The sequence below is a fragment of the Lutra lutra genome, chromosome 4 (assembly GCF_902655055.1).
Source record: "Lutra lutra chromosome 4, mLutLut1.2, whole genome shotgun sequence".
Lineage (NCBI taxonomy): Eukaryota > Metazoa > Chordata > Mammalia > Carnivora > Mustelidae > Lutra > Lutra lutra.
The window spans coordinates 166,196,788-166,224,437 of NC_062281.1; the positions used below are offsets into that span (position 1 = coordinate 166,196,788).

At 46.8% G+C, this 27,650-nt stretch overlaps 1 protein-coding gene across 5 annotated transcripts in view; it reads right to left on the minus strand.

The window, feature by feature from the left end:
• Positions 1 to 359: 359 nt before the first annotated feature.
• Positions 360 to 27,650, minus strand: part of NFYC (nuclear transcription factor Y subunit gamma) — a 69,345-nt gene continuing 42,054 nt past the window's right edge. For 3 of the 5 annotated variants that reach the window (XM_047725182.1, XM_047725179.1, XM_047725181.1), the window contains exons 3-10: positions 22,708 to 22,779; positions 21,153 to 21,266; positions 17,008 to 17,103; positions 11,806 to 11,979; positions 8,279 to 8,437; positions 5,081 to 5,188; positions 2,556 to 2,615; positions 360 to 1,568 (exon numbers count right to left, since the gene is read on the minus strand). In XM_047725182.1, the coding sequence (XP_047581138.1) occupies positions 1,137 to 1,568; positions 2,556 to 2,615; positions 5,081 to 5,188; positions 8,279 to 8,437; positions 11,806 to 11,979; positions 17,008 to 17,103; positions 21,153 to 21,266; positions 22,708 to 22,779 (1,215 nt within the window). In that variant the 3' untranslated portion in view covers positions 360 to 1,136. The remainder of the gene's footprint in view (positions 1,569 to 2,555; positions 2,616 to 5,080; positions 5,189 to 8,278; positions 8,438 to 11,805; positions 11,980 to 17,007; positions 17,104 to 21,152; positions 21,267 to 22,707; positions 22,780 to 27,650) is intronic. The other 2 variants (XM_047725184.1, XM_047725183.1) reach the window with 2 other exon arrangements.

Sequence of the window (27,650 nt, forward strand, 5' to 3'; positions counted from 1 at the left end):
AGAAGTAGCGGGACTTGTTTGAAGGACAGAGGCAGTTTCTTCCATGAGGGATGCTCTCTTGACCCTCAAACCAGCAGGATGCAGCAGAATCCGGCCCACCTGTGGTAGTCTCAGTAAGGCACGCAGGCACCTCTGAGCCGCAGGTTCCGATGTAGCTCATCTTCAAAGTCAGCTGAAGACCTCCATTTGAATCAGATATGTAGCATAAGTTCCCTTAGCTTTGAAAGTCCCCTCCTCACAAGGGTCCCCCTCTTTCACAGACACCCAACCTGAGGGCAAACAAACCTTTCCAATTTCCAAGCCTTCTCAAGCAAAGCGGCCCCGTGAGTGCCCCCAGACACAGATACCCAGACTCTAAATTATCTAAAATGAGATTTATTGCATTTCATGCAGTTTGAAGTCCATGCAGCAAAGGAGACTAGCACAATTTTTAATGTATTTTAAAAATAAAAAATGGGGGTGGGGGTGGGCAAATGCACGAAGTTCTAGTCTCCTTCGGTCCCTGGGAGAGAAGGGTTTGGAAATGAAACCATCCACTCTCCATGGCGAATGAGTTCATCTCTTAAATGCAAGGAATGTTTCCATGGCCTCTGGGTGCAGACACACAGAGCTCTGGGACAAGCGCAGGGTCAAGAGGACCACTAGTGAAGAGGAAGCTACACAGGCACCTAACTCAATCTGAGGGCAGAACGAGATGGCAAATCCTGGGGGCAGCAGCTGTTCAGAAAGTCAGGAGATAACATACCCCCTGAGGAGATTTGCTCTTGAAAAGAAGTAGCAGTAAGAATAAAAAAAAAGAGAGAGAGAACAAAAGAAGTATTTCTTCAACCACACTCTTCAAGAAAATGCCATAAATATGTTATTTAATATTTTCATTTCATAGCATTGGACACACAGCTCAACATATTGAAATATTGATTCCTTGGAGAAAAAATGGAAAAAAAGGAAATAAAAAATATTGCATCTTTCTGTTGGAGAATCTCGGCCCCCAGGCATGGGGCGTAGTGCACCAGTGTCCTAGCCTGCAGGAGGCGCGGAGGTCGGCCGTGTCCTCTGGGGAGGGAGGCTGTGCCCATCGCCCGGGGCTGTATGGCAAAAAGTGTGTTGGGTGTCCTTGGCCTTGCCAGCTCAGGCCCTCAGTCGCCGGTCACCTGGGGAGCCTGCCCGTCGGAGGGCTGGTTGGCTGACTGGATGAACATGGGCTGGGCGAGGTCCTGGCCGGCAGGCATGGTGACTTGCTGGATCTGGTAGAGCTGCTGCGAGGGGTGGAGAGGAGAGAGTGAGGTCACCCCTGGGAGAGGGGCATGCAGCTCCCTATGGGCCTCAAGATGGTCGGGGGCCCCAGATACCTCAACCACCACCCACTGTAAGGCGTCAGAGGGAGGAGGGGATGTGGAGCTCTGCTGGGGCTGGGAGCAGCAGACACAGGAGGCTCCGGCCCCATGTGAGGGGGTGTGTGTGGTGGGCGGGGAAGAGGTGCAGGGAGTTGCATTTCCTGTGGCTTTCACTTCTCTGGGCTCTGCCTCTCCCGTTAGCTCAGAGCCTCGGGCTTGCTGCACGCTGTTTCTCTGTGACAAACACAAGCAATTTGAACCACTCTACCAGCTGCTTGGAAGTCCGCATTTCCCCAACTCTCGGTAATCCTCACTAGCAGGGGTGTAGTAGGATTACCCCCCTCCTCCTTTCCTCAGAGTATTTGGCTCAGACTGAGGCTACACTGAACCTGCATTTCCTGCACGGGCCCTGCTTGAGGAGGGGGCCTGGGTTTAAACACATACTAAGCCAAGACCCATGAGGCACTGAGAAGCAGCTCACATAGCCACTATGGAAGGGCAGAGCCAAATGGACACTTGACTTTTTCAGGTGTCCACCCCAAAAACCCACAGGCAAAGACCTCCCACCTCCCCACCATGACAGGAGCCCTGGCATGTGAGCCTGGCACGTGGTGCGGGCAGAGGCCAGAGGTGGGTCCTGACGCCAGCTCCTCTCCCTTCTAGTCAGCAGAGAACATGGGCTTGGGTGTGTCATCCTTTCATGGACTCCGGGGTCTCTGGGACCATAAGTGGGAGGGAGAAGGCAGAGGGAAAGGGAAAGATTCCCTTCTCACAGGAGTTTAGAATGACTGAATTCCAGGAACCAAGAGAGCTCGAGAGGTCACATGTTCTCTGCATTTCAACTAATCCAGCTATTAAAAAGTAGCCTAGCCTGGAAAAAAACAAGTCCTAGAAAGGGAAACAGAAGACCTGCATTCCAGTCCTAGTTCTGCAATGAAGAGCTGAGTGAGCACAGATAAGACACTTCTCATCTCTAGGACTCAGTTTACTCATCCGTAAAATGGGGACTGGGGCTATATAATGTCTAAGATGATTTTCAGCTCCCGTAAGTCTACATCTAAAGGACTGGCACTCCGAATTAAAGACTGCACTTGCTTTAACAATTTCTGCCCACTCGTTAACATAAAATGGGACACTGGCCCTAACCATCCAAACCCATAGAGCTCACCTGCTACCCCTGACAACCCCTCACCCTAGGCCCCTGCCCAGACTGGGTCCTACCTGCCCATCCGTGAACTGGCTGAACTGCTGCTGTCCTTGCTGCACCTCTGTCTGCGTGATCTGTGGGAATCAAGACAGCACAGCAGGCAGGTCAGCTGCAGGGCCCGGTACAGCCCTCCAGCAGCCCACAGCCAGGAGAGGGTGGTGAGGACCACACAAGACAATGCATGTAAAGTGCCCAGAATGAGGCCTGGCACAGAACAGGTGCTCAGAGAGTAGCAGGAAAGCAAGGGTCCTTCCCCCATCCCCTGCCATGGATGGCTACTCAGCGCTGGCACTGTACAGGAGACCACAGAGGACCCCGGAGCAGGAAATATATAGAACCTCCACAACCACCTCCCTTGCCATCCACCTGCCCCCCCACCTGCCCCTTACTGCAAGCTCCTAGGAGCTAACATGGCAAGGCCTCCCATTTAGGGCTTAGGCAGAAAACCTGAGAGTCTTTTAGCCAGTGAACGCAGACAGCAAAACGTGGGGCAGAGTGGTGAGTGGTCCCTTTCGTTCTTGGAAGGTGGGCTCCACACCAAACCCGTATCACCTAGATTATCTGACTGGAATACGAAACACCCTGGCGAGGAGGTGGCTTTGGCCCTGGAAGTCCTTGTGGCACACCTATGAAGTACTTTTTCCGAGACAGGCCACGTGCAGCCCTCTGGGCCAAGCACAGGGGTGGGGGTGGAGGTGGGTGGGGTAGGGAAAACATCGACCACCTGTACCTGCAATCTCACATGGGGATTTTAAGGACATGTGAAAAGAACTGTGCTGCCATGGGGAATTGCACCACACTGTGCCTGCCAGCTGCTCGACACAGCCTGGCAGACAGGAAGAAGACGGAAGCGTGCTCGTGTTCGTATGTGTATCTACGGAACATCTGACTAGTAGTCCTCTGTGTGCCATCTCCTGGAACCATCACAGCCAACCTGCCACATAAGGACTGTCCTCTCGAGTGTCCTCACGACAGCCAAAAACAACCCATCAGGCTTACCCATGAGGCCGTCAGGAGTTAAGGAGGGGACTGGTGTGAAAGGGCTTCAGAAGGGTTTCTCACTGTTGTACCCTGTTTTGGGTCCTTCCCCTCCCACACGCCTGTAAGCGGCTGGAGGGCAGAAGCTCTATGTTTTGTCTTTACAGCCCCCAGTGCAAAGTAAGTATTTAAAGAAATGTCTGCAGAATAAATGAATGACCCTGGGACAAGTGGAAAATACTCTTCATAGATGAGAAGATCCGCTGTGCCCTGTGGCTGGCAGGACTGCCCTCCACATGAGCTGAAAAGAAAGTTTCATTTACCTTTAAATTCCATATGCATATTATTCATTCAACAAACACATACCAAATGCCTACTATGTGCCAGGCTATCACAAGTTAAGATCTGTTGTAAAGCAGACTTCCAACCGCTCTCAGGTGCCCCCTCCTGGCTTCTCCCCAACTACTGTCCGAAAACCTCACTCTTTCCACTTTCTGGCTTTAGTTTCTGGTCCCCAGACTGACCTCAGAGGAACCAAAAACTCTTCCTTTTCATTTTCCCCCCAAACCCATGCCATGAAAAGGTTTTGGATCCCAGGTTAGAATCTTAACAAGGTTTTGTTTTTCATTTTTGTTTTTTTAAAAAAAGAAGGCTACCTGAGGGTATGACCAGTCTGGAGATGTGACTCCATGCCAGTCAGCCCTAAGGCATTTAGGGAAAAGCCCAAGTCCTTATGTAAGCCAAGAAATGGGTCTGGAACGGGCCCTTTAATGATCCCAAAGACTGTATGGAACTCTGAAGCCTTGCTTTTGGCTCATTCCTATTTTCCCAAATGAGATCTTTGGAGAGCTGCTCTACAAACTCAGCTCCGTCACCACTGTCAATAGATACATCACCAGAAATGCAACTGGGCCGACGCGTCCAGCTCTTAAACGATTGCTGCTTTTTTTGGGTCTGAGGCAGAAGAATCCATTAACAACGCCTCCCCTTGACCAGCATTGCCCATCCCCTGCAAATGATGCCCACGACCCCCAACCTCCAAGCCCCAAACCTCAAGCCCAGGGGGGCTGCCCCCTCAGCACCTGTGCCTCACAGTCTTCCATATTTTAGGGCATGAGAGGAGATGAAGGGGGCAGTCTCTGGCTAGGTGTGCACGAGGAAGTAAAAGCCACGCAAGCTTTCCAAAGGACAAGGGAGTGCCAGGACACAACAGCTATCTGGTTTTAAAGATGGAAACAGCCTGGCGATGAGGCCTGCTGTCAGAGCACCTCCTCTAGTCAGACATGCACACACACATCAGGCTTTCTTCAAGTGTCCTTGAGATCTCCCCTCCTTCACATTCCTTTGTCCCACGAGAATAAGATAGTAAGAGACACACTTTGAATCTAATCCTCCAATAAACGCCATCTGTCCTTTGGGTGAAGAGATGAGCAGGGTGTGGGGGCGGCTCTTGCCAAAGGGTGAGGTGGCGAGAGCTATTGCTGAGCCCTCCTTTGCAGCCAGAGGCCAGCTCCGGCCAGCTGCCTACCCAACCCAGGGCCTGCGTCGCTGGGGCACGTACCTGTTGAGCGTTGGTGGCAAGTGTCTGGATCTGTCCCTGCACAACCTGGGTGCCTGATACAGGCTGGGCTAAGCGAATGTACTGCAGCTGGCCGGCATTCAGCTGCACCTAGAGCAGGGCAGACAAGCAGATACAGGAGACTGAGTGCGACCTCAATGGGCAGACTTCCCATGACCAGAGGTGATAACTGTCCTCCCTACCCTCCTGACCCTTCCAAAGAAACCTACTTTGAAAACTGTAACATCCCCACCCGGCGAGTCACAAAACACAAAAGAGGGTATGTTCCCTAAATAGACTTTGGAGAAAATGCCCAGAGGACCTGGTCACATACGTGAGAAACAGCATGGCCACACCCTTAACATTCACTGGGCTCAGTTTATCTCAGGATTTTATCCCAAAGACTGTCAGACATGATCAGAATGCTTTGTATCTGAAGTCTGGGCTACTCTCCCCTCTATCTCCAAACTCCACCACCCCAGGTCCTGGGATGGCTGATGCGGTACCGAGAAGAGATCCAGCATCTGCCAGGAGCCCAAAACAGATGGCCGTCACTCTGCACCCTAGCCCTAGTCCTGCCCAACCCCATGCCGCACACGTCTGAAGAAAAGGCTGGCCTGCTTCACCATCTCAGTACCTAACAGCCAGGACCAATGGGGGTCTGTGGGTCTTTTAGGATCCTTGGTGTTCAGCACTAGCTTCTGGCCAAACTCCTCCCAAGGGGAAGATGAATCAATAAACCTTTCACAGAAAACCCCATCATGGGAAACCAAAGCTACAAAAATGCCCTTAGAGTCCCTCAGCTTAAGATTAAGTCTCAGATAACACAATAATACCACACGCTGCATTTAATTGTGCGCTAAAAGCCTTAACTCAGACTCCTAACGCTACAGTGCAGCATGAAGTGTCTCAGTGCCTTGAGCAGGAACACGGAGACCAAGGCGGCTGGTTGCTCAGCACAGGAGAGTCAGCAGAGCACTACAGACATTCATACTCGGGATTTGGGGGATGAAAGAGGTGCCAGGAGCACAGACTGGTCTCTCTCTATCTGGGGGCCCAGACAACACCCTCCCCTGGCAGCCCAGCAGGCTGTTGTTGCCATGGTAAGCTTCTAGAAGCGAACAGGCAAGTTATGCGTTTTTGTCCTGGAGCAAGTTTTCCCCTCACCTCCATGAGCTTACAGGTTATTTTACTTGCAGGTTATTTTACTTCCATGAGGAAAATGCTGATAAATGGAGCTGCACTCCTGCATGCAGTGTTAAATCACACCGCTTCTCTGCAACTTCAGCCTCAAAGAAGATCTGAGTCACCAAGAAAAGACTAACACTTGGTAGTTTGTGTGGTTCTTGGAAGTTCTTGGTAGACCAGATTCCAGAATTGTCCACTTATGGCAAAATGGAGGGACATAAAATGTAAACCCATTAAGAATCTGGTTCACAGGAGACAGACCAAGATAGGGTGATGGGTGGTCATTTCTTTCTGAGAATATGCCAACAAGAGCTGCTGGGAAGTTGTGATGCAGGCCCAGACTGCCCTGCACTAAGTCCTACAGTGTGGCCTCCAGGCAACAGCACTAAGTAGCTTTTGGGGATGAAGGCAGCTGGGTGGAGGCTTGGGAAGCCTCATTTGCTGGGACTGATGGTGGCTGGTCCCAGGAGTCACCAGAGCTCCAGCCAAGGAACACAGGATGAAAGACTACAGCCTTGTCCCAAGAGCAGGGAAGGTGTTCTGAGGGCCACAGGGATTTTACATGTACCAGCTGGGGAGAGCTCTTTGCAGAAACTCAGATGGGACTGAAAAGTTGTGAGCCAGATAGTTCCAAGCAGTTCTTAGGAGCAAGAAGCTCCTCTTTTAGACTTAGGTTGAGACATCTGGTGATACTCTGCCCTCCGTCCTCCACCACAAAGACGGGTCCAGGGAGCCTGACAGCTTTTTGATGTTAACGCCAGGAAAAAAAATGCCTGCCCTCTGGGCTTTTAAAAGAGAAGCAAAGTTTCCTTCCTGAAGGTCCCCTCTATTGGGGTGAGCACTCCGAGGAATTCAGAAATGCAGACTCCTGCATTAGGAATCTAAGACTAGCGAATTCTGCAACAAATCTGGGCTAAAGCTCTGTGACTGGGAGTCAGAAAGAATTGAGTTAAAGTTACTGCAGTGGGGGGGACCTCTTCTCTGGCTTAAGTGAACTTGTTCTGGCACCTTCACATGTGAAATGGGGAATGAACCATTCAAGAGAGGTCTTGGGGTTAGTGGCTGAGACAGTGAGGCAAGGCACCTGGAACTGATGGATCTGTGTGTGTGTGTGCATGTGTGTGTGTGTGGAGGGGTGGGGGGGGGGAGAGTGAGAGGGAGCAAGCTCTAGCAGAGGGAGAGTGCACCAAAAGCACAAGAAAGGGAGGAAAGGAGAGAGGGGAGACAGAAAGATACACAGAGGCACACACACTCTGCTTTCCTTCAGTTGTCTCTTGGTCTATTACTCTGTTAATAAGAACAGTCCCAAAAATGGAGCTTTTTTCAAAGAGGAAGTGGTTAACCAAGTCCAAGGAGTTTCTCTATCTGCCTACATGTCATTTGCAACAGGAAGGGCAAGGGGCAGGAAATGGAAGGACTGCTCCACGTCACTCACTCTCTACATCTCTGGGTGGCAAAATGACCAACGTATAGAGAGCAAGTGTTAAGATGGGACATTTTTTACAAAAGAGCAAGAACAAGTAAAAAAAAGCCAACAAATCCAAGAAATGAAATCCCTCAAGGCGCACAGGAAGCAGCAGTCCACATTGAAGGGATGGAGAAGTTAAATGAAAGCCAAAAATATACTTTGCTGCAGGCTCCACTGGGAACTGACTCATGAATATGCAACAAGTGTATTTACGGCCTTCCCTGTACACCTCCCTCTTATTCTCTGCTAATCAAAAGACAGGACTGCCTCACGGGGCCTTTGGGTCTTGGCATGAAATAGTGGTTACGAGCACTCTCCGCGTAGGTGGAGCGCAGGGAAATCGAAAGGAGCTGCCCCACAGTGGTGAACCCGAGCTGGATTAAAGAAAAGCAGTGAGTGTACAGGGAAGCAAGTCGTGGTCTGGGTTAATAGGGATATCGTTTAGAGAAATGTATGTACACATACACACATGGGTAGATACAATATTCTGTGTGCGCGTGTAAGCTCATCGCCTTGGGGCGGGGGTGAGGCCGAGCGGGGCTTACCGGAATCTGCTGGATCTCTCCCGTGTTCGTGATGATCTGCTGCATCACCTGCATGGTCTGCCCGCTGCTGCTCTGGGCCTGCTGGGCCTGACCCTGGGGCTGAGCCTGAACAATCTGCACCTGCTGGCCTTCTCCCACCTGCATGGTCACGGGTGTGGTCTGAAAAGAGTGAGGAGAAAATGGCTTCAACCCCAGCTCAGAGCCCGTAGGGGCTAACGAGCAGTTAATTAGGAACAAACCCCTTCCGTGGTTGCCTAAACTCATCTTAACACTAATTAACAATACTCAGAGTCCTCTGGGCCTAGAGCACGGCTGAAGTTACTCTCCGAAATAAAAGACGGGAGAATGCCACATGGATTTTTAGGCTCACAGTACAGAATACCTGCCCAGGCCCCAAACACCTCTATGGTTCAAATGCTGCAGCTTTCCAAAGCCCCTTCGGTGACAGGAAGGCACATGTGGTACAGAAGAATCCAAAGCAACCATGACAGCTCACTGGAGGCATGGCCAAGGTCAACTGTGGAGCAGGTGAATGTCGACAGCCGACTAAATGGAAAGTGAGGTCAGGATGAACTTACGAAGCTCAGGACCTCGGACTTTCTTCTAGCATGCGACACTGGGAGGAGACGAAGTGCACGCCAGCCTCACGCGAGAATGACCGCAGCCTACACTGGCCAGATCAAGCACGGCTCCCCACGGGACAGGCAAACACCACAAAGACCTGGATGCTCATTGAGGCTATCCCTGAGCAACCGAATTTAATAAAGCAAGAGCTGAACTCTCTAGAAACAGGAACCTTAGTTTTAAGAAATTTCTGTCCAACGTCCATGACTTGGCAGACTGTCTCTCATACACACTTCATGGACAGTTCCAGGAAACTTACTCCTTTGAGAGATGGTAGACTTGAACTGTCAAAAGGGTTGGGCAGTCACTTGCTCAAATTTCAAAACTTCAAAATTTCAAAAGGGTCCCAGATGTGACCCTTACAGATCACCCAGAGCAGGGAAGACCAGTACATACTGTTCATCTGCTGGGGGAGGGGGTGGGGAGGAGCGGGCCATGGCGATGGTTGTGGGGCGGGGGGAGGGTGGGATCTTTTAAACACCACACCTACACCCCCAATGCCCCGGTTCCAGTATGACAACTCCCCACTCTGAATTCCGAATCACTTCGTAAGAAGATGCTGCAAGTCTCAGTGGCTCCTGGGCTTCTATCGATGCTGCTATTCTGATGCTCTTAGTTTCTGACCGCACAGGTCTCCTGTGCATCTGAAGTTACAGGGGAAGGGGACGTGTTCTAGGAACTACAGTTGAGATTCACAGGATTACTAGGTAAGGAGAAATTACTATGACCTGGAGGTCGGGAGGAAGGAGGACAGAGGGATCTATGTAAGAACATATGTGGTGGGTGGGCTGGGACAACAGGAAACACCTCCCATTCTCACACCAGCATTCTCAACTCAGCCTATTCCCCCGACCTCCAGGAATAGAAGTTTCCAATTTTATGACAGAACACACAGGATTCACTTTACCAAAATATGCTTTCCTTCCCACTTAGTAAGTATTCTGTCCCGCAAAGGTTACCTGAACTCAACTTGAAATAGCCATTACTACAGGTCCAAGGAGGGGTGACACAGCACAAGGCCACCCTGAAGCAGCAGGAGAGAGAACGGCTGGGAGACCCAGGCAGAGACCAACTTCACCATCTCCGCAGGCCTCATCAGCTCCAAGCTGAGCCAGTCTGAGGTGGCGAAGAGAGATGAAATTCTTGCTGACTAAAAAAAAAATGCATACTGCCAACTCATCACTGTACTCTATCAACTCAATTTTCCCAAGAGGATTTCCAAGGTATTTCTAAATCACTTCAGGAAAATGAAGGCTTGTGTTAGCATGGCATCTGTCAAATCACGTATGGCGTGCCCTGCTGTCAGAACACAACAGCCATGAGCTTCTTAGGATGTTCAGCCAATCAGAGCCTGTGCCTGGTGGACTCCCTTGAAGTTTGCTCTGTAAAGGGATAAAGCCTTTGGCAGGGAAAGCTCTTACCATCGCAGAGGCACAGCATTAGCCAAAGAAGGTCTCTTAGGCATCATGGTATGGTGAACGCCTTGAAGCAGGGACTGGGCTACAATCATCTTTGAACCTCTCCTGCCTAGCAGTGTCTGGCGAAGAGAAAGCACCCTAAAACTTCTGTTATATGGATTAAAAAGTGAGACAGGGAATAAATCCTAAAATCTTCATTAATATTTAAATCTACCTCTGCCCCAATTTGTTTCTTCTAGGCAAACCCAGCTCTTACCCACAGACACAAGGCTATCAGTGTCCTCTGCCTCTATTCTCAGACTTGCCTAAATGTCCCCCATGCTGACTATGCCTTCCCAACACTCCCTGTGCAGTTTCCTGTCTTTGCCCGTGCTTTGCTCTCTTCTGGAAAGCCCTCCTTCCCCTCTTTATCTGATTCGTTACCATTGTTCCCTCTAAGACTTGTTTTATTCCCTTCAGGAAACCTTCTCTGACATTTGCTTCTATCACTTCCCTCACGTTGTTTTATATATATATATTATATATATAATTTTTATTATATATATTTTAATTTTATATATAATTTTAAGATTTTATTTCATTTATTTATTTGTCAGAGAGAGAGAGAATGAGCAACCAGGGGGAGTGGCAGGCAGAGGGAGAAGCAAGGAACCCGATGTGGGACTGGATCCCAAGACTCCGGGATCACGACCTGTACTGACAGCAGACATTTAACCGACTAAGCCACCCAGGCATCCCCTAGATATCCCTTTTGATGTGATCCCATAACACCCTTTACACACCCCTAAGAGTTTCTTACACTTCCCATGTGGTGGTATTTTAATCTTTAAGTATTTCTACCCTACTAGATAGTGAAAATTCTTAAAAATAGGGACTGTTTCATCCCTAGCACATAGGATAGGACTCAATGTTTGGTGAATAAATTAATGCTTGACAGAGAATTTGGATTCAGAGCTCAGAGAACAGAGCTCTCTACAGCCTCTCATGACCCCTAACAAACGAGGATGTTACTGCTTTCACAATACTGCTGGGGAGAGAGAATATTCTGATTGCTATTGTAAAAAGGGGTCACTTGACACAACCATGGTGCAACAGAGAAATGATGGAGAGAAGGGGAAGAGAGGGATGTAAGCTGGTAACGAGGCCTAATCTCCTAACAGCAGCCATGGGGTCCACTTACAATACCTTCTATGGGGATGTCACTACTCTTCATGGGGCACAATACAGACGTTTTCCCTTAGCTCATGGGGATCCTGAAGGGGGTCTCATTCACTGCACTCTCATTTGACCCTGAGGAAACTGGGACCCCAAGGTTAGGGTGACACATCACCTGGGTGGCTCAATCTAGGGAGAAGCCCGAGTTTCCAGACTTCAAGTCTAGTGCCCTGTAATGATTGGCCTGCCTCTCCGCCCAGGCCAGGCATTCCCCATCCTGCACCTAAGCGGCACAGTCCTGCTGGCGGGCACCCCGTACAGCTCACGGACCTGGCCCTGCTGAGGCTGCGCGATGATGATCTGCCCAGGCTGGATGGTGGTTGTGGAGCTGCTGGTCTGCTGGCCCTGCTGCTGCCCCTGGACCTGGACGGCGGCGGGCTGCTGAGCCAGCGTGAAGTAGTACTGGACAGGCTCGGCAGGAGTCACGGACTGGCGCACCTCCTCCTGTGGGGTAGAAGGAGAGGCAGGTAAGAGGAAAAGAACAGACTCAGCAGCCGCTACAGTGAATTTCCACTCTTCCCCCAGACGGACTCTGCGCAGTTGCCTGCTGAATGCTGAGCTCTCCACATTTGAAGCCAAGGGAAAGTGGAATTCGAAGAGCCCAGTTGTGCTAAATCAAACTAAAAATAACAGATTCCATAGGCTTCACAAAACATACAGCCAATTTTCTGAAGTACAGAGTAATCACCCATTGCGTGATGAGTTGCAAATGGGCAAATAATTACCGTAACTAAAAACCACGCACCAGCAGTGCTTGTCAGTAAACGCTGTCAAGGCCTGTGATCTGCAGACGGTGCTAATTGCGAGCACTGGGAAGATGCTACCCAAACATCAAGCTCTCAGGCTGGCCCCCAATGTCCCAAATAGGCAGCACTCTCCTTATCTGGGGCCTGCCAGCTCTGGAGGGACAGAGCAGGAGAAAGCGAAACAGGGCTTTTCCTGGGCTGGAACTTAAGAATTGAATGTCAGGATTGAGAGCACCGGTAGGCAAGTGCCCGGCTTTTCACAGTACATCAAGAGCACTGTGGTCACAGAGGGCCACGTCTATCCAGCGTCATGTCTGGTTCTGGTTGTACTTAGCCACAGAAGAGCAACCCAGGGGGGCCTGAGGGACAGCTCTCCGCTGAGGGGGCAGCCTTAGCTGACTAGGGAGGTCGCATTCGGTCCAATCTGCTGGGTGAAGAGACTGTTCCTTCTTCAGCTGACGTTTTCCATGGCAGAAGGAGTAAACAACCCTCTCCCAGCCACCTTGAGCTCACAGCTGAGAGTGTAGGATGTTTACACACACTACGACATGGTTAGAGCCTGGGGTCCGGGGTTGGCGGGCCCCTGACCACTGACACAGAGGTCGGCGTCTGCTTCCGGAGGGCCCTGTGACACATGGTGCCCCTGCCTGGGACAACAAAAACAACAGAAACAGACAACCACTCGGGCTGGCTGAGCAGAAAATTAGCTTAATTTACTCACTTCCTTGTTCTGGGATAAGTTTGCCAGGTTCAAGAAAAGAGGAAAAGACACTTCTTCAAGGTATAGAGATGCTGTGGACTGCCTCAAAGCTCCCTAAAGTGACAGTGACACAGGTGGTACTGTGTACCCTCACTAGGTTAGGTGTCCCAATCTATGTTGCACAGTCCCTTCCTCACACTTTGGTGTACCTGCTTGTCAAATTCACTGCCTTCCCTGCTTGGTTGAGAGCACTTTGAGGGCTCAACTCTCTCTTGCTCTCTGATGTCCCAGCCATTCATTTCCTTGTAAGGTATGCACTAAGAGGTTGCTGAATGATGGACAGATTATTTATAGAGTCAGGCAGAGAGCTGCAGGTAGGAAAGTAGTTTTGGGTTTTTTGTTTTTTTTTTTAAAGTAAGCTCTATTCCCAACATGGGCCTTGAACTCACAACCCCAAGATCAAGAGTTGCATGCTCTTCCAACTGAGTCATCCAGGTGCCCCAGAAAGTGCTTTTTTAAAACTTGAATTGGTAGTCTGACACATTCTCTTGAACTCAACAGCTGTTACCAACAGAAAAAAGTACCTAAACTCTCTTTTGCTACCTCTAGGATTCTGCGGCCATGGTATAGGGAGAAGTTTTTATGTCCCCTACAGAACAGGGCATGACTGGGGGGCCCCAGATACTAGAATTAGGACTGCTGACATCTAGCCTTTCAGGAACTGGGGTCCCGGCATCACAAGATTCCCTAATGGCCACCCACTCAGCCTCAACAGACACTTTTCTTAACCTTCTGGGTTTCTAAGCTAGTCCTCAGACATAAATGAATTTTCTAGGTTATTAATGTGTTCTGTGCTTCAGACCCAAACAGTTCAAACCCTGAATGTAATCACACTGAGGCAGAAAAAAGAGGAGGTCCCCTTTTTTCTCATCTAGGTCTCAGTCCCCAGAACAACGTAACTGTGACAACAGCACCTCTATTTCAACTCGACTTTTTACCATTATAAATATTGTGTATATACAGACGTTTTCCCTTAGCTCTTGGGGATCCTGACGGGTGTCTCATTCACCCTTCAACTAGCTCTTGGCGGTAGAAGGGATAAATACTGACACCCTCCCTTAACCAAGAAACAGACGCCAACTCCCAACCTATTTAAAGGTCTTGAAATAGGTTCAATGCATTTATTTTCCACTGAGAATGCCCTTCTCATCTCGTAAAAAACATCAATCACTATACTCTAGACCTAACTTACAAAAGCTCTCGGGTAAATGAGAGGGTGGAGAGGATTGAGACTTCCCCAGAACCAACCTGAAGGAAATCAGGGAGGAGGGAGAAACTGGCATTTCCCAGCCCTGACCTGTGATTGCTTTGTCTCCAGTTTGCTCTCACTGCAACTAACCTGCAAGTGAATATAGTCTTTCTGCCAAACAAAAAGCAGTTCCTTGAAGCACCCCTTTCGGAAGCCAAAATACTTCCTGCCAAAAATGGCAACAGCACATAAAGAGCTTCTCCTATCCTGCCTACCACACCCTCTTGTTCGGGAACCAGGCAGTGCCCAGGACACTCAGGAAGTCCCAAGGAGAGGCGCTCAGGGCAGCGTTTTGAGGATCAGGGTGACGCTCTCGAATCACTGGGGTGGAAGGAGGCATATCTAAGGTTCTTCTGCATCACAAAGACTCATCCGGCCAATGGAGGGCAAGCTAGCAAGGGAATGATTATGCTTGGTTTAAAGAAATGGGTGAAGAGAAAATGATATTTCAATGGGCAGGAACTTTCAACTCATAGCTTTAGTGGGGGTAGAAGTCAGCTTCAACTACCCTCTGCTTCTGAATAGTCTACTTGCTTCCCCGAAGAACAAGAGAAACGTCCAAGCATCTCTGAGAAGTCAAGGACCTTAGATCTACAACTCAGTATTTCTGGCTAGTTTCTTTCCCTGGCAGTGGGGAATTACCCCCTGTGCTAGAACAATCTCTAAGTGACTGGATCAATTCAGGATGGGGCATCTGCCCAGCTTTCGCACTGGCTTCCCTGACCAGAGAGGGCTTGCTCTCAGAATCTTTTCAGAAGTGGAGACTGACAAACGTTAGAGAATGAGCAGCACCCCATCCTTGGGCCATCACTACGGAGCTGTGCAGCCAGCCCCAGACTGAAAAAAGTACTTTTGCTTCAGTAGCCACAATGAACTGCTGCCTCCTTCAGAAAGGGTGAGTTTTGGAGAGTAGGCGCTTTTAAAGGATTTAAGGAGGTGCCAGCCAATTTGGAGCTGGGGAAAACTTCATGTCTACAGAGGACTGAAAGTGCTATCTTAGAATTTCAGGCCAGCGTTCAGCAATCTCAACCTTCAAAGGCCAGGCAGCAGCTGCCCCAGTAGGACTCCAATCAATGGCCTGAACACCTACAAAGGCCTGAATCCAGGCACCAAGGAGCTGTTTCAGCTAGACACACTTTAAAAGGGGATGGATCACAGCACTACAGTCAGGCTAGGATGGAACTAGGAGCTATCTGACACTGAGAGAGCGCCAGGCACTGAGGACCTGAGGAAGGCACAGGACATGACCCTTCCCTCCAGCCGCTTGGTTCAGCAGACAGCCCAAAGAGAATGAGTAGGCGTTAGCACAAGGCCTGATTTTGTCACAGGGATCACCACCTTGTTTTTAAAGGGGGTTTCTGAAACAAATTCCAACAAGGACAGCAGGGACGTGGTAGCATTGGTTTTGGAGGAAGAGAAGTGGTCTGAGTTCCTGTGGCAGGGACTTCTCAGAGAGGAGGGAAACACCCCAAGAGGAGGAACTGAGCCCGTGGGCACAAACCTGCAATGGTTTCAAAGGCGCTGCGCAGCTGGGGACGACCGTGGCAGCCTGCCGCTGTAAACATCCGACTGAAAGCTCCTCTGAACACCTTACAGCTTCCAGTCAAGGATGTTTACAGTAGCAAAGACTGCCCAGAAAGAATGGAGCCGCAGTGAGGCGCCCTGCTCTAACAAAGGCCCCAGGCAGGGTCAGGATTATAGATGTCCTTTAAGATGCGTACTTCTATACTTCCTGACTGGTTATTAGTGCAAGACAGCATAGGAGAATGGTTGTCACTGAATGACTCTACGGATAATATATTATGAAGTAATTCATTAAAAACACTCAAAATTTTATTAACAAGATAAAGCAAGCAGAACAAAACACAGCTCTGCTCCTGCCAGACACTGCCACTATTCCCCAAGCGTCTCTAACCACATCTACTGAGTCATGTAATCCACGTGCCTCAATGAGCTATACAGGAAGGGGGTCTATTAAAATTGCAGTTAAGAGCTCGATGCACCCAAGGTGCTGAAAAAAAGTCAGTGTGACCTCTGGAGAGGGGCAGGCAAAAGAGAGGCGGAGACAGATAATCACATTCTTTCCCGTGATTGCTTGGAAAACGGTTTAAGTGGTGGTTCTCAAATTTGGCTGCACATTAAAAACATCTGAAAAGTTTTAAAAAGTACTGTGACCTGGGCCTCCCCCCAACAGATTCTGATTCAGCTGGTGTGGGGTGAAGACTGGACGCCAGTATTTCTGAAACCCTAGCAGGTGATCTAATGTATAGCTCAAGCACTACACAGAGAACAGCAATCCAGAGTAAGAGAAAACCCAAGTCCATTCACTCCAAACACCACTGTGCACGCAGAGAAGCTGTTTCTTTAAATCTTGAGAATCTAAAATCTGTACCTTGCTACGAATGTTCTCCCATTCCGTGTTAAGAACTCTGAGAGACTCTCTACGGTACCTTGAAAAGAGCTTCACTTTACTGTCTGTAACTTCTCTTTAATTCTTATTTTGTCTACTTTCACTGAAATACCACCTCAGAGGCACTGAGTTAAAAGTATCCATAAATGAGTAACAGAGGGAGATGTTAAGGATGGATCTGGTCTAGACAAAGAAAAGCAAAAGGAACAGCAAATGACTTGAGCTGAGAGAGGAAAAGGAGCGTATCTGACATGAGTGTGCAAGGTGCTCTTCAGCCAGAAGCAGGAGCAAGGCCGTCCCAGCTCACCTGACGCTTTGGAGGTTTCAGTTCATCTCTTGGAACAATATCGATGAGAAAGTCAAACTGATCAAATTTTGTAATTGCCATGGCGATATCATTCCTCTGTAACAAAGAAAAGCAGGGTTAAAAATTAGCCTGGGGAGAAACTAGTTCACTTGGCTTTATACCCTCCACGTCACAAGTAAGAGAAGATGATGACTTCTAAGCCAAACTCAATGACCACAGCCGAGGCTATAGCTGAAAAAAGCACAGCCAAACTCATAAATCTCATATCAGACTTGATGGGCAGACACTGACAAAGAAGATATGCATGTAGTTCATGCTCTACAAACTGGATATTTGAGCCTCCAATTACGACAACCACCTCTGCCGGATCCTACCCCAAGTCCTCTCCACAGCTGTTAAACTGTCATACTCCAGCTAAGTTCGTACAAATCTAGCAATCTCAACAGGCAGGTTTCTGTTTCTTGTGTGGTTAGCAAGGTTAGGCTATTATTCAGTCTTACAACCTTTTGGTATCGCCACTGAAATCCTAATTAAATAACTTCTTACAATATTTTCTACTCATCGATCTGTAGAATGTTAGTTCCCAAAAGTCTATGATTTGTATTTTGGAATTTAAAGTCACAACTTAGGGGCGCCAGAGTGGCTCAGTCGTTAATCGTCTGCTTTCAGCTCAGGTCATGATCCCGAAGTCCTGGAATCAAGTCCCGCATCAGGCTCCTCACTCAGTGGGAAGCCTGCTTCTCCCTCTTCCACTACCCCTGCTTGTGTTCTCTCTCTTGCTGTCTCCCTCTGTCAAATAAAAAAATAAAATCCTTTTAAATAAATAAATAATAAAGTCACAATGTTAAATCCACGGTTTAAATCTTGTTTAATGTGATATGAATACCAGAAGTCTGAAGTTACTAAAACTGACTAAAAGATTCTGAAACCAAGTCCTGGTTCCATTGGAATTCGAAGAGTGATACTCCCTTTCTTTAAATAATAAAACTAGTTGGTTTTTTTTTTTAATTAAAAACTAAAAAAAAAAATTTTTTTTTAAACATACTATGTATCCTTAAGATAGGAGTACTTCACTGTATGATCATTTTAAAGCAAAACAAACAGGAAAAAGTAGTGAACTCTAGTGAATGATACCTGTGTTGAAGTCTTTAGGGAAAGTAAACTTTGAAATGCATTTAAAAATAGATGGGGGTGCCTGGGTGGCTCAGTCAGTTAAGCAACCCTGATCTCAGCTCAAGTCTGTATCCTGGGGTCATGAGTTTGGGTCCTGTGTTGGGGCCCAGCGTGGAGCCACTTAAAAAAAAAAAGTGACTCGATGGATAGAGGGACAGATAGGATGAAGCGAGCAAACTGTTAACAGTAGGATCTAGGCGGTGAGTATACAGGTACTCACTATTAACTGTGCTTATGTCTGAACGTTTTCCATAATAAAATACTGGGGGAGAAAGTCAACATGATAGCAGAAATGCCTAGCAATCTCTATCACATCTCAAAAGAGGTGACTCACCAGACAAAAGAAAAGGGGATGGAAATTTTCTGTTTTACCCTTCCCTTGTCTCTGTGATGGCCCCAAGCCACTGAAATGCAAAACTCCAATCCACCCTTCTTGCCAACCATCAGCTTGATAATAAACCCTCCAACCGAAGCAGGGAGCATCTTAAGGCTGCCAGGTCTCATTTAAGATCAGTACGATATAGTATCACATTCCTGATGATGTCACCTACTCAAAGCTATCTAAACAGCTCATCTATGGATGGAACTGGGGGAGCAGCAAGGGTGGGGAACAAAATAATGAGCACCTCCAAACATACACCAAAGTGTTCTACAGTATTTGGGAAACACAAATATACTTAAGTTGGTCTTTTTAACATTTTGTTTCTCTTAATGCTAGTGATATTTTCCTGAATACTCATATTTAGTAAAACACAGGAATCTTAAGGACACAGGTTTGATGAATTTTAATAAATACATGCAGCCAGGTAGCTATCACCTAGATAAGATTATAAAGGGTCCTCTAACCCTTCCAACCAATGGCCTGCCCCCCGAATCTGAGGGAACTGCTACTCTGATTTCTATCACCATAGATGGTGACAGTACATGGTATCATGTGCTATATGATTTTCTCCTCCGGTTTCTTTTGCTTAACGTAATTTTTTCAGATTCACCCAGGCTGGATGGATCAATTGTTTTTGTTGCTGTTGAGCAGTAACCCATTATATGAACATATCCCTTTTGTTTATATATCCCTATCTTGATGGATACTTGAGTTGTTTCCAGTCTTTGGCTATTATAAACAAGGCTGTTATGAACATTCTTTTTTTTTTTTAAGATTTTTATTTATTTATTTGACAGACAGAGATCACAATAGGCAGAGAGGCAGGCAGAGAGAGAGGAGGAAGCAGGCTCCCTGCTGAGCAGAGAGCCTGATGCAGGGCTCGATCCCAGTACCCTGGGATCATGACCTGAGCCGAAGGCAGAGGCTTTAACCCACTGAGCCACCCAGGCGCCCCTGTTATGAACATTCTTATACAACAAAGGCCACCCTTTGGGGTATATATCCAGGAGTGGGATGGCTGTGTCATACAGCAGGGATATGTTTAAGCTTATTATAAAGTGCCATAAAGTTTCCCAGAGTGATTATACACTTCACATTCAGCCCAGCAATAGGAGTTTCAGTCACTCCACTTCCTCACCAACACGAGGTACCGTCAGCCCCATTCCAGTGGGTGTAAACCCATGTCTTGTCTTTTTAATTTCTATTTCCCAAGGGACAATGATGTTGCACACCTATTCATATGCTTATTGGTCATTTGGATATCTTTTTTTTTTTTAAGATTATGTATTTATTTGAGAGACAGAGAGAGAGTGCGCATGCGAGTAGGGCTCGGGAGAGGCAGAGGGAGACAGAATCTCAGGGAGACTCCCCACTGAGCAGGGAGCCCGATGTGGAGCTTGAGCCCAAGACCCTGAGATCACGAGCCGAAGTCAGATGTCTTAACTGCGGGTCCCAGGATATCTTCTTTTTTGAAGGGCCTGTCCAATTGTTTTGCTTATTTTACTTTTTATTCTGAACTGATCTTTTTTTAATTTAATTTTATTTATTTATTTAGCAGAGAAAGCACAAGCAGGGGGAGTGGTAGGCAAAGGGAGAGGGAGAAGCAGGCTCCCCGCTGAGCAGGGAGCCCAATGTGGGGCTCCATCCCAGGACCCTGGGATCATAACCTGAGCCAAAGGCAGATGCGTAACCAATTGAGCCACCCAGGTGCCCCTAATCTGAACTGATCTTGAAGGTAACTTTAACTGGATCTCTCTAGAGCCACAGGCTTCCTTCAAAGCAGTACTGCGTAAGTTTGCCATGTTTAGCTGCACTAGAATATAGGTTTCCCAAGGGTGGGGGTTTGGGTCTGTTTTGTGTGTTAATCCCCAGAGCCCAGAACAGCTCTTGGCACATTGTGGGTGTTCAATAAATATTTGTAGAATAAATATGCGTGCATCTTCAATTTGGAAGTAATGGGAAACAAAGGAGAAAACAATTTACTTTCTTGGCTTTGTTACTGAAAGACTGCCAGTGTCTTCTGTCACACCCTTTCTCTATGTCTGGGAAACCTTTCCTCCAAGAACTGGGGCCTGGCTGTTAACACAAAGGCCTCTAGAGCCAATGACCAAGGGTCTTCACACAATATGTGTTTTTTTTTTTCTGTATTTAAATAAAAAGAAAATGAAAAAGAAGGAAAGGATTCCCAGGAAGGTAGATAAGGAACAAAAAGGGCAAATAAAGTCGGTGAGATGGATTCTTCCTGGGACTTTCTTTCCTGGAGTCTCTCAGGGCTTCCAACCAGAAGCTGTTTACATCTGGAAATAGATCAGTATCCTGTTGGCCTGTTTATAGGGAGACCTCACCAACTGAAGAGTTCAGCCACTGAGCTGTGAAAACCACAAGAACTGGCAATGAAGATCCTTGGTGGGGAAATACTATTATGGTATAGGGTACGTCTGCCTCACAACAGTGGAGGAAGATGCTAATTTCACACATCAGTTTGCCAGAAATCTAAGGAAGAACAATCTTTGGCTCAAAACTATGCAAGAGAAGCAGGTGAAGGCAAAGACAGCTGCTTGCCCAGTTCCCCCATGGACGTCCACGTTACCTGTAGAGTCCGACGCTTGTTATCCTCTGTGTGGATCCAGGCTCGAAGAGTCAACTCTGTGATAAAAATCTGGGCTGCCTTGGCAAAGAGCACAGGGGCTTCTGCACTGATCATCTGCAACAGACGTAGGCCCTCCCTGTCAATCACCAGCATGTCATTCAAACCAGTTTTGTCCCTTGCCTCATGTCCTGCCATGGACAATGAGGCAAGGTCTGGAAAATGAGAAGGTGACAGACTCAAGAAATTCTAAGGTAAAATAAATCCACAAGTGGGGACAAAGCAGATAGCTGGTAGAAGAAAGGAAGAGGGAAGAATACTTACTTTTCTAGGACCTACCATGCACTTTCTTATTTTTGTAACAGACTTTCAAAGAAACTAGGGTTTAGGAGAGAAGTGACTTGCCCATGGCCACAGAGCCAGTAAGTGGCAGGGTTTAGGTTCTAATCTAAGGAGAGACAATGTGGGGAAAGATAGTAAGTTTGAGAGCCAATGGATTCAGATAAAATTTCAGGCTTCTCATCCTTCTGGGCTTCATTTTTCACATACTGAAAAAGAAGACAACCTTCCCACAACCTTCCTGTGTTGCTGCGGGAATCAAATGAGGTGATACATGTAAAAGCACCCAGCACAGGGCCTGGCATTTAGTAAGTGCTCAAGTAATGTAAGCTGCCTTGTCATGTCTGACTTCAAAGTTCAAGCTCTTGGTCAAACAAGACTCCTTGTTTGAACCCTTGAACCCTTGGTGAGGTGGTCTGTGCAGGACAGAGCCATGGGAAGAGGTCTGGAGTTAAGGAAGCAGGAGGTAAGAACTGGGATCTTGGTTCTTTTACTCTGGGTGAGTCACTTTTAACCCCTTTGTGTCTATTTCCATATCTTCATGATGGCACTATATAATTCTTACCCTATCAAATCTCACAGAGTTACCATGAGAAGGAATGAGAGCTAATAAAAGGAGAAATTACTGTGAACTGTTAGCTTAGCTTTCTATACAAACCCAGGGGACTATAGTTTTGAGTGATAAGGAGAGAGCGTTACTTTCTCTCCGGGAGTTGAAATGGGAGGTGGGCTCTTAGGTATACAAAAATAGCCACTTGCAAGGAAACCTTTTCACAGGCGTTAAGTTACATAAAACAACTCACAGACAGAGAAGTTAGAACGGGAGCAGTATCATTCCTAAACATTTCTTAGAGCTCACACTGACAAGTAGAGACAGCAGTAAGATGCTAATTGAGAAGATGCACTGTCCTGCTGATTTGACGATTTGTGTTCACCCTGCGCACTGAAAAGATGGGAGACTCAAAAAGCAAACTCTCAGCATATTATCAACATCTGGAAAACAGGATATCCCTAATTTCCAGAGAAGCACTATATAATAATTAAAACTATTCAACTTCGGCTCACTTAACAATTTTAGACAGGAACCAAATAAAACAAGCAAGAGACAATAATCATATTTTCATTCTGTTTAATTAAACTTTGAGCACTACAAAAAGGAGCTACAATCTACCCACCATCATAGCTTCAATATGAATAATAAAAACGAATATGAATTCACCTTCACATCTTCATCCAGTTTCATAATCTTCTTAATACGAGCCAGTGGGAGTTCCTGTACTCGGAAATCTTTCTGAAATGAGTAACAAAAGGCACATAAATGGTGGGGACAACCAGCAGGGCACGACAGGCACCATGAAACACTGTGACTGGCCTAGTTCCTCCTTTTTGGAAAAACGGTAGGAGAGGAGGTACAGATTAAAAGAAGAGAATCCAAGTCCCAGAACACAATTCTTCTTAGCCCATGCAGAGCTTCAAACAATTAAAGGGTTTCAGGATAAATTTATGATGCCATCTACCAGCACCCTCATGAAAAGTAGACCCAAACAATACCAGATTCTTTGCTGGCACAATATAGAGATGCATTAAGAGCGTTTCCTCTGTACCTCCCCCCAAAGCTTACCAGTCTGCAATAGGCAGGTTAAAATGAGATTTTTGCCTCAGGGGCATTCCTTTAAGTTGCCACGTCTTTCTTCTATTCTGGGACTACAAGGGCAAGGTGCAGCACCAGACCACAGTGACCCACAGCTGTCTTCAGCCAGTACTGGCTGGCACTGGCTACTTCTGACCTTTACACTAAGCTAACACCAGAAGTCAGGGAGGAGGGCCTTTCCATCCCCAGCAGCAAAGGCCGTGTCTCCAAAGTTTCCTTGGGGGTGGGGGTAGGAGTGGAAGAGTATGGGGAAAAACGTGAATTTATTAGCTGCCTTTTAGGAAGAGCCCTAGCACTTTTTCCTTTAACCAACAAGACTGGGCTGGGAGGAAACCACATGACTTTAATGTGGATAGGATTTTAGGAAAGGGCTTTTTGACCAGCACTATTTCAATTCTTTGTGATTTAAGCCCTTTTTTATTCTGATACTACTGCTACTCAAACACATGCCCAGTGATGGATGCAATTCTAGAAATAAAAATCAATTCTAGGTTTCAAAGCTGCAGTGAAGAGAAAGATGCAAAGGCAGAGATTGGCTAAAATCAGCAAAACCTCTATTGGGTCCAGGTGTCAAGTGCCAGATTCTCTAAGTGATCTGAAATGTGACTCACCAAGCCCAAGGTGCTCACCGGGGAATTTGCACCATCACATTATAGAAGGAGCAGCTATTAGCTGAGATTTGGTATACTGAACATGTATAAGTGAACTTTCTTTTCCAAGACCAACAACAGAAACCCTCAACTATATGCCAAAGAAGGCAGTGGAGCCTTTTGGGAAAAGGTCACCAGCCTCCCCAGAATCCATTTTTATAACTACAGAAGGAAGAGCTTTATTATGATAGAATGTACACTGAAACACTGGATTTCTCCTCATAGACCCAGTAAGCAGCTCGGGACCACTCACCTCTATAAACCTCCAACACCAATTTTTTATCTTTTCCCTTCCCAGCTTAGGTAAAACATTTTCCATAAGGCCTCTACTAGAACTAACCCTGGACTGGAGGTGCTTTACAAGTCCAAATTATGAATATCTCACCCTAAAAAGACAACAGGATGTATTTACTGTTCTCATTTCTCATTCACGCAACTCAACTAAGAGTGAGTGTATGGTACCCACTACTGCGTAAAAGATGCAAATCTACTCTTACCTTTGAACAGATTATAGTTTAATTGTTAGAGACTGCCACAGAAAAATATTATAACCCTCTATGCTATAGTAGGGTCGGGGAGTAAAATCCCACAGGGACAGGAAAGGAAATAACCCGCTGGGGGTGGAGGCAGGGGAGGGGCTGGAATGAACGAGAGGACTGGCAAATGCTCCGCAGAAGGGCTGACATCTGAACTGTGTCTAAGGGATGTTACAGAATTTGCTTGTTGGAAAAGTAGGAGAATGTCATTCAGACAAAAGCAGAAGGACAGCAACACAAAAAACATGGCCATTTAAGTTTCAGATGTATGATCTTAGTACAGACAGAAGCAGCGGGAAAGAGAATGCTGGCTTGGGGCCAGACCCTAAAGGGATTTAAGAAAACATTTAACCACCGAAAACAATCACTGGTCTTCCTTCTTGTGTGGCAGATCACGCAAAATGATGATGCTAAACAGAAATGCCAAGAGAATGCTGGGGATAATTCCTCTGGAAGACCTCCCAGGATGATACGCACAGCACAAGATTATGGCCACAAGGCCTAATAACTCGCTTGCATGTGCACGCTCACCCAGCTTGCTTATTTATGTATTTCCACAGGACTGCTCTAAGATTTCTTCCTTTCTTTTTTTTAAATAAGTCAGTCACAGAACAACAAATACTATCACGATTTCATTCATACGTAGAACTTCCTTAATAATATATTTTAAGATTTTGGGGACTTTTTTTTTATTGATTTGAGGGAGAACACAAGAGGGGAGCAGGTCAGAAGGAGCAGCAGACTTCCCGATGAGCGGGGAGCCTAATCTGGGGCTTGATCCAGGGGCCTCTGGGATCATGACCTGAGCTAAAGGCAGACACTTAACCAACTGAGCCACCCAGGCACCCCAGCTCTAAAGTTTCTTAACCAAAGCCCAAAGGTCATAAGAAGACCTCCTTCCCCAACCTGAAAGAGAAAAATATTACTTTTAGAATTTCTATGAGATTGTTTTTCAATCAAAAGCAACAATAAAAGGTCCCACCTCACAGAGGTATAAAATGAGACAGAAATTTACCAAAAACAAAAGACAAAAAAGAAAAAAAAAAAAACCTTGCTCTAAGTCTCCCCCTCAAAAACCTTTTCTTTCAGGAAACTTTCTCACGATCCCCAAATCCTGAGATCTCAAGGGGTACTGTGAGAAAAGTGGATCTTTAGATATGTATGTGTGGTTCATTACTGCTGACAACAGCCCAGGCTTCTATAATCTCATCCGAGCTTTCCAGTCACGTGTAAGGGTTTACAGCAAGCTTACTGGAGAGGGCAGTGTTCTCACCAGCCATAGGTTGAGGTCCACTTAATTGCCTTTCAATTCAATGACCCTTGTCATTGGCAACCATGCAAATGATGTGAATACCATTTAACTTCTGATGCTGATCCAAGTGGAAGAAAAACTGACACATATTTTTTTCCCCTACCCTTGGGAGTGGTATCAGCAAGGTGGAAGAACAGATTTTCTCTCAGAAAATTCTCATGCTCCTGACCGCAACCAAAGAACTACATTAAAAATGCGGCCATCTGGGGGCGCCTGGGTGGCTCAGTTGGTTAAGCAACTGCCTTCGGCTCAGGTCATGATCCCGGAGTCCTGGGATTGAGTCCCACATCGGGCTCCCAGCTCCATGGGGAGTCTGCTTCTCCCTCTGACCTCCCCTCTCATGCTCTCTCTCTGTCTCTCAAATAAATAAATTTAAAAAAAAAAAAAAAAATGCGGCCATCTGAAACTGCCGAGTTTCAAGAAGTTTGAATTCACTCGATGAGAATCTGGAGCCAAGGAAAAGTCAATGGGTCTCAGGCTGCTCTAAAGAATATCCGGAGTTTCAAATAATGATGAGAAATCTTTTCCAGGCCTACCCAGTCAGGGACTCCAGCGAAGTCAAGATTCTGATCCTCTCCAAAGCAGTGATTCTCAACCTTGGCTGTCTGTTAGAAACGACCTGGGGAGGGCGCCTGGGTGGCTCAGTGGGTTGAGCCTCTGCCTTCGGCTCGGGTCGTGGTCCCAGTGTCCTGGGATCGAGCCCCGCATCGGGCTCTCTGCTCAGTGGGGAGCCTGCTTCCTCCTCTCTCTCTGCCTGCCTCTCTGCCTACTTGTGATCTCTGTCAAATAAATAAATAAAATCTTTAAAAAAAAAAAGAAAGAAAGAAAGAAACACCTGGGGAGCTTTTAAAAGGCAAGAGGACTGGGCTCTACCCCAGAGTAACTGAAACAGAAATTCTAAAGAGTGGAATCCAGGCATCATGTGTTTTGAAAACTCTCCTGATGACTATGACCTACAGTGAGGGTTGTTAAAGCCTCAAAGTGAGGTCCTTCCTTAGACCACCAATACCATCACCTGGAAACTGAAAAGAAATCCAGAATTTCAGGTTCCACTCCAAACGTACTAAATCAGAATCTGTACTCTAACAAGATCCCCAGTGTGATTCGCGCAGACAATAAACTTTAAGCAGCACGGCTCTACAGGAAGGGCTCAAACAGCACGAGACATCTTTTCTCAAAGTCCACCAACTTCTACCTCCAAGATCTTGTTTACACAGTTATCCGGCTTGACTGCAATGTTAGAGATGTCCTTGTCCAATCTGAAGGCACCGAAGAATGAAAAGATGTACCTGGCAATTAAAAGAAAGTGGCCTATGCATCAAATTACAGCTAAGTGAGGGCTCAAAGGGATGGAGGGAATATGGGGTGGATGAGATATTTTTCAAGACTCAGCACTGTCACCTCCCCACCTGCCCCCCAAAATACAAAGTTAGCTTTTTCTTCCCTGCTTTCAAAGAGGAGTTAAACTCAATGCCAAGAAGTCTGTTAATTATTGTTCCCAGACCTCTGCTGAGCAGGAATACAGTATTTTGCACAATCATCCTAGCATACAATCATTTTGGTATGATTTTTAACCAACTTCAATCCCAGCTGAACATGACCTGGATTTACGGATAATTACAATGCCTTTTAAGAGTGAGAAGAACATTAGTAATGGCCAAGCGGAGATGAAAGATAAACTGCTTTTGCAAACTGACTGCAAAATGATTGAGGCCAGAGTTCCCAACACATCAAGAGATAGAGCATCTAGCAGACTTCAGTTTGTTTCTTGGACAATCTTTGTCCCAGTCTTAGGGAGACCACGACACCTTATGGATATTCTCAGTTTTATTTATGTTTGGACACTCTGAACATATGAATTTTTTAAAAATCTGTTAGACATTTTGAGATGTCAACCTAAGAGGCTCTGATATATCTGAGAAAGTCTGGCTGTAAGTGTTGCTGAGTTCTGGAAAGGCACAGACTAAACGCGCAAATGTCTGGCCACGTTACACAGGCCAAGGGGCAGTCAGA